The following is a 1,688-nucleotide window of genomic DNA, read 5'->3' as shown; positions in this document are numbered from 1 at the left end:
CGAGGAAGGCAGGGAGGGAGGAGATCAGCTGGGGACCCCATGCGCCAGACGTTGCCGGCCCACCACCTGCTCTAAGGTAACCAAGCAGGATCACTATGCTAAGAGCTCTACTTTTAAGAATAACTTTAAACTCATTCATTTTTACAGTTAATACTAGGGTAGCTCATCAGCTCATACACACAACAGATCAGTGATCTGGGAGATAAATAAACTGCCCGTCAGCAAATGAGCACACACACCCTTAAAAGGAAGGGTAGAGTAGTTAACTCAGGTGCAATGTGTTCCATTAACTTTCACAAAGGGTGGTTTACTTGAGTCCTTGAAACTAGCAAGTTCGCTTCGGAACATGCTAAGATTTTGTACATTATGGTCTCACAAGAGAGCTAGTGGCAGTACCTAAATCAGATAATCAATTTAGGGGGAAGGCAGCATGTATGAGTACTACAGTGAAATTGTGTCTCAGTTATCTTAACCACGAACTAGGGAAAAGTCACTTGTGTGTATCATAGCAATTAAAACATTTTAAAAAACTCAACCAAGGCCTCACGATAAAGAATTACTTTGTGCAAAGTACTTGCTTTTAACATACAGTTTGACACCTAAGTCTGCAGATTTCCCCTGATCACGTACACTTAAAAAAAAACAACTAATAACTAGAAAGGGCCTATTTGTTGGCTGTGCGGTGGGGTTTGGGAGGGAAATCACCAAGTGAGAATAACTGCAGACAGCGAGGGGGAACTCCGAGTTGAGTTTCTGCTTATCCACCCCTGCCTCCCGTCTCGTTCGCTCCCCCCAGGACAAACGGGGGAAGCCGAGGGGCCCTTACCTGCCAGCGGCCGTAGGTGAGAAGGATCATGGAAATGGGGATGGCGGTGCCGGACATGGCATGGGTAGAGGGCATGCTGTACTCGGAGTTGTAGAACACCTCCAACTTGACCACGGGCGGCGAGGCAGGCCGCGGCCAACGGATGATGTCCTTGGTGCACTGGCCCAGGTACATGACCAGTACCCAGATGACCACGAGTCTACGGCCGACCAGGGCGTCCAGGTTCCAGATCCAAAAGGGGAAGAAAATGATGTAAAAGAGTTCGTTGCCCAGCTCCGTGCCGAGGCTGAACAGGTAGTAGAGGGGCCAGTTGCTTACACTGGCCAGCTTGCCCTCCTCGCCGGTCAGCGAGTTGCGGCGCAGAGCGCCCACGCGCCGCGGCGGAGCCGGGCCCAGCTCGGCCGGCAGCCCATTCCGCACGCCGTTGGGGGCGCCACCGCCCAGCTTGGCCGGGCACTGATTGAGGTCGCTCCCGGGCGGCTGGAGGTCCCTTGGCTGTGGCCCTCTTCGCCGGGAATCCCCGGTTAGCGGTGCCTCCGCCTCTTCGTCATCTCCCCTACGGTCGGCACCGGCTGCGGAGGAGTCGCTTGGCAGCGCTTCCACCCCGCACAGCTGCTGGAAACGGGCCACTTTCTGCGGCTCCTGCAGACGGCTCGCCAGCCGAGCCAGCCGCTGCCTCAGTGACATGATAACAGGACCCGCGCGGCCAGCTGACTGGAGGACCGAGGCGGAAGGGCGGGACAGTCCCCGGCGCAACCCCGAACCGTCCCGGCGCTTCTGGGCAGCGGGCGGCGGCAGCAGCAGCGGCGCTCAGCTCGGCCAGCTGGGCTGCGCCGGGTGACGGCGCCACAGGCCACAGCGG

General features: G+C 56.6%; 1 protein-coding gene across 1 annotated transcript in view; it reads right to left on the bottom strand.

The window, feature by feature from the left end:
- The window catches only part of SGPP1 (sphingosine-1-phosphate phosphatase 1), a 43,948-nt gene extending 42,425 nt beyond the window's left edge, over positions 1–1,523 (bottom strand). The window contains exon 1 of the mRNA XM_006864569.1: positions 827–1,523. Coding sequence (XP_006864631.1) covers positions 827–1,513 — 687 coding nt within the window. The 5' untranslated portion in view covers positions 1,514–1,523. The remainder of the gene's footprint in view (positions 1–826) is intronic.
- Positions 1,524–1,688: the final 165 nt, after the last annotated feature.

This window comes from Chrysochloris asiatica, unplaced genomic scaffold (genome assembly GCF_000296735.1).
Source record: "Chrysochloris asiatica unplaced genomic scaffold, ChrAsi1.0 scaffold00067, whole genome shotgun sequence".
Taxonomy (NCBI): Eukaryota; Metazoa; Chordata; class Mammalia; order Afrosoricida; family Chrysochloridae; genus Chrysochloris; species Chrysochloris asiatica.
Note: the sequence above shows the minus strand (reverse complement) of the source record. Positions and strands in the feature narration are given on the sequence as shown.